The following is a 4,113-nucleotide window of genomic DNA, read 5'->3' as shown; positions in this document are numbered from 1 at the left end:
GTACATCTCCTATCTCCTAGAGAAGCGGCTGAACAGCTGCGAGCCATTAGTTTCCTGGAGAACGGCGGTACCATGGGCAGGTTGCTGATACTCAGGAGAAAACGCAGAGGCAACAGAAGCAAAGGCACGACCGAGACGGAACCGCCGATCATAAGTTCCAGGTGGGAGATCTACTGTGGTTAAAGTTGCCTAAGGAAGGGGGGTACCAACCGCAAGCTTAAACCATTGCGGGACCATTCACTCTGCAAGAGAAGGAAGGGGAGAATGCGTTCAAACTAGAACTGCCCGCCACCCACCCCGTCTTCAATGTTGATCAGCTGAGATTGAAAGAGCCCTCCATCTTGGATGAGGCGGCTGAACCTGAGGTTGAGTTGGAGATCGACGACCTCATTCCTGATCGACAGCCGGTGTTAACCGAAGACCGGCCAAAAGAGAGCCCGAAGAAGAGGGAAAAAGCTCTCTCTACAGAGTAGGGTGGGAAATGTTCTCGCCACAGAAGCCAAGTGGTTCACGGCTGAACAGGTACGGAAGGAGAGAGAATTGCTTTTGTTGAAGAAGCTTAAAAAGAAGCTCTTGCTCATGAATCCCTTTCCGGTGCAGATGAAGAAATATGCTGTTTAGCTTGGGACTAGGGCTTGTGATCCTTCTCTTAACGGTAGAACAAAAATAACAAAGGAGCTCTCCTATCCTAAGCAAGCAGCGGAGTCGTAGACCATTGCTTTAATGAAAGACGGGATGGGTTCCTTCTGATCCTAAGCTGTGAACTCATGGTCAAATTCCGAGGTGGGCTTTCCCTTCTCTATGGTAGCATGGTCTTCTCCTAGGGTTTCTCTTGGTGAAGGAAGGGCTACTGGAAGCCTAGAAGGAAAAGAAGTCTGGGCTGGGGAACGAAGTGACTTCCGGATCCGCATTAACTTATTAATTAAGGAGTTTTCCCGACTCTCGGCTCCTCTTGCCTTTGTTCCCGTGCCCTGGTGGAGTCCCTAGAACCTTAAACTTAAGGAGCATTCGACTGAGATTAGATTAGTGGGTAGCACTTGTTGAATTGAATAAGATGTTCTTGCTCAGAATGAGGGAAGGTGGGATCCTATCTTTAGGAAAAGAAAGGCCTAACGAAAGCTAGCACTCTTTTCAAGCCTATAGCCTATATATGAATTCTTCTCCATCCATATGGGAGTTCCCCGCCAGCCTGTGGGAGTGCCACTATCAATAGGAAACAGACTTCTTTCTTATTCTATCAAACAAGCAATTAAATACCTGAGGATATATCATATTTTACATTATTAATCTAGCATTGGACTCTTACCTGGACTAAGAACACTTCTAGTTCTAACAATACGTTCCATAACGAGCTAAACGTGCTACCAAATGAAATGGTCGAAGGTCTTTTCAGTTCTCCTTCCAATTGCTGCAGTACTAAGGCCAGTTCTTACAGTTGGAGTCCTATCCTAATAGAATCCCTTACCAGCCGAGCTTCCCACTATAATAAGCGAGTTGGAGAAAAAAGGTAAACCTATCCAATAGCAGTCCTATGGTAAGCAAGCTCAGGTTCAGTATACATAGGATATGCTTTTTCCTATCTCTGCTCTGGTTCAGAACCCTATAACTAACTAGGATTCCCTGGTAGAGCCATAGATAAAGATTCTTTTGATGTCTTCTCCGCTTGAGAGGGAAAGACGGCTGCTCTGTGAACAACCCTAGTTGCTGGTCCTGTTCCTGCTGCTAACTGCCACCTCTGCTCCAATACATAAAGCAGCTGAAGCTATTGATTGTAGCAGCTCCGTCCCATTCATCACTGCTTTATGTGAAAAAGAAAAGAGCTGCTCCTCTCCGATCTAAGCCCTCTCTCTAGTCAGAAATAGCGTAAGTAAGTGAATCAGGATAGATCGACAGGCCAGCAAAGGCCTTCTACCGCAGCGGGCCCACAGGCCTATGCCAATCTCTTAGGGCAGGTTCTCTTTCATCCGTCTTTCCTAGGTGCGCATCTCCATCTACTAAAAGTAAGGGTGGTTACCATAGATAGATTGGGTCATTCGTAACCGATGCTTTAGCATCAACTACAGCTCTTTCATAAACTACAGCAATATCCGATGTAGCACATTCTCCCTCTTTCGCATATCCGATGCTTTGCAAGCAACCTTGGTGTCAGCATCGTCACTTGTCCTAGAACAACCCTGCCTATTCAAAAGAAGTACCTCACCTCACTTACGAAGAAGTAGTGGGAGCTGGGCTCTCGATTCAGTTGGATAGCCAGTCTACCTAGGTAAGAGTGACGTCGACCGGGTATCCGAGAGGGGCACAATGCAGGCTGGAGATCATCTGGTAAGGAGAATCCCCAGGCTTTAGATAGTTTAGAGGGACTAGGCAATGAGCCCGGATAATCGAATGGAACTCTTCTTTCAGAACCTTTCTAAGGTCATATATGAATAAAGGTTCTATATAAACGATCTGACAGGACTCAATGGAGTTGCTTTTAAAGCGAGCGAGTAGTCTTTGCCAAAGTTAGGGGCTTAGATATCAATTTAACAATGAGAGAAGTGTCAGAGTTCGAGAAGGTAATGGAGTGAAGTACGTAGCCCTTAGGAAAGTGCACGAGAAAAGGAAAAAGAGTTGTGAGTTTGACTTTCTCTTTTACCACAATAAGCCGTGTAGTTACCGGATCGGGACAAAGAGTCGGAGATAAACAGAGTCAGGTCGATGAACAGAGCCGATATCGACACCGAAATAGATCACTGTCTTTGACGCTTCTAGGCAATATGCCATCGATTACCTCAAAACTACTTTGAAATTCAGCATGACATAGGTACCTACTTCCAATCTTCCTTGAGAGCTGGGATAAGTACGGAATTTCACTCCGGTGGAATCGCTTCTATCCTTAGCCCGGTACCGAGGGAGGGCTTTCCGAGACCAATGCTATCAAGAAGTCACTAGACTGACTATTATTGCATCGAGAAAGAGTGAAAAGATCTCCCCTCAATAACTTATGTTATTCTTCTTCTTTTTTGCCGCTAGCCCTCCCTCTCTTTCAACGCTTGGCCACTCGATTGCTATTGTCGCCTTGGAGCCCGCCCTTGGCTGGTTTCACCCCTTCTCTAGTAGCCTTGCCTGCAACCTTGATAAATTCTTGTGTTACTTATGAATGAAAGGAAATTCCTTGCTTTAGAAAAGAGAAGAGCGCCAACGGCAACAGCTAATTCATCTAAATCAATGGCACGTGGGACAGGTGAGGGAAGGGCGGGATGAAGCAAGCAGCCAATCCCTTGCTGGGCTGGTTAAAAATTGCAGCATCAGTATTCATCTTATAAACACCATGGGGTGGGGCCTGCCAACCTATAGGTGTTTGCACTATTTTTAGCTTCTCCTTCTTATACTCTTCGAAGAAGCTGATTGCTTTGTTCACCACATCCACAGGATAGTTCTGTATGTCCTGGAACAGCAGCAAATTTATATCACTCCATAAAGCCCATGCAACTACTAGCATAAGTTCCAGCTGCTCTTCATCAAGACACTTCCCCATCTCCTTCACCCAATCTGAGAAGTTGAGAGCCTGCATCTGTTGAGTATGAAGGGCTAATGGGCAGAGTAGCCAAATGCCAGATGCCCAGGGGCAGCCCTTTAAAACATGAATGGTAGATTCAGGCTCCATTCCACATCTGTCACAAAGCAGGTCAACCTCCACCTTTCTTTTCCCATTTAACTCGTCTTGCATAAAAAAAAACCACCTAAATCCACATCTAAAAGGGAGCCCGCGAGAAAAATGCCTCCTCTATGAGATCTCGGTGCTACTGCCCAGCCCCACCTTCATTTTTTTCGAATTACGACTACTCGACTTTTTTTTCCTAAGCTAAGGGGAGGAGCTCTTCTTGCGTAGTATACCTTTTACCATCAATTTCAGGCTCGTATTAATAACCAGTATAACCCCGGACCTTTTGAGCAAGCGCTATGGAGATAGCGAATGCTAGCGTTAGCCCAGCCATCCACATTGCAAGAGCTCTGGGTGGGTGTTCTTTCCATTGAAGCTTCACTGGCCACCTCCCTGGCTTGCTCACTGAGGTGGTCTACTAGCTGCCTGACTTCTGCGGAATAACTTGCCGGTTCCCCGATTTGCGTTGC

The 4,113-nt window shown here is 46.2% G+C and overlaps 1 protein-coding gene across 1 annotated transcript; it reads right to left on the bottom strand.

Moving 5' to 3' along the window:
• Positions 1-3,199: 3,199 nt before the first annotated feature.
• On the bottom strand, positions 3,200-3,646 carry LOC114172409. Its single transcript, XM_028056900.1, has one exon. It carries the CDS (start codon positions 3,644-3,646, stop codon positions 3,200-3,202), a length of 447 nt encoding a protein of 148 aa, XP_027912701.1.
• Between the last annotated feature and the right edge of the window lie 467 nt (positions 3,647-4,113).

Source organism: Vigna unguiculata, unplaced genomic scaffold (assembly GCF_004118075.2).
Source record: "Vigna unguiculata cultivar IT97K-499-35 unplaced genomic scaffold, ASM411807v1 contig_543, whole genome shotgun sequence".
NCBI lineage: Eukaryota > Viridiplantae > Streptophyta > Magnoliopsida > Fabales > Fabaceae > Vigna > Vigna unguiculata.
The sequence above is the reverse complement of the archived record's forward strand: the minus strand, read 5'-3'. Positions and strand labels throughout refer to the sequence as shown.

Bases quoted from the DNA above. Each gene is read 5' to 3' on its own strand.
- LOC114172409 (XM_028056900.1), bottom strand. From the start codon at position 3,646: ATGGAGCCTGAATCTACCATTCATGTTTTAAAGGGCTGCCCCTGGGCA.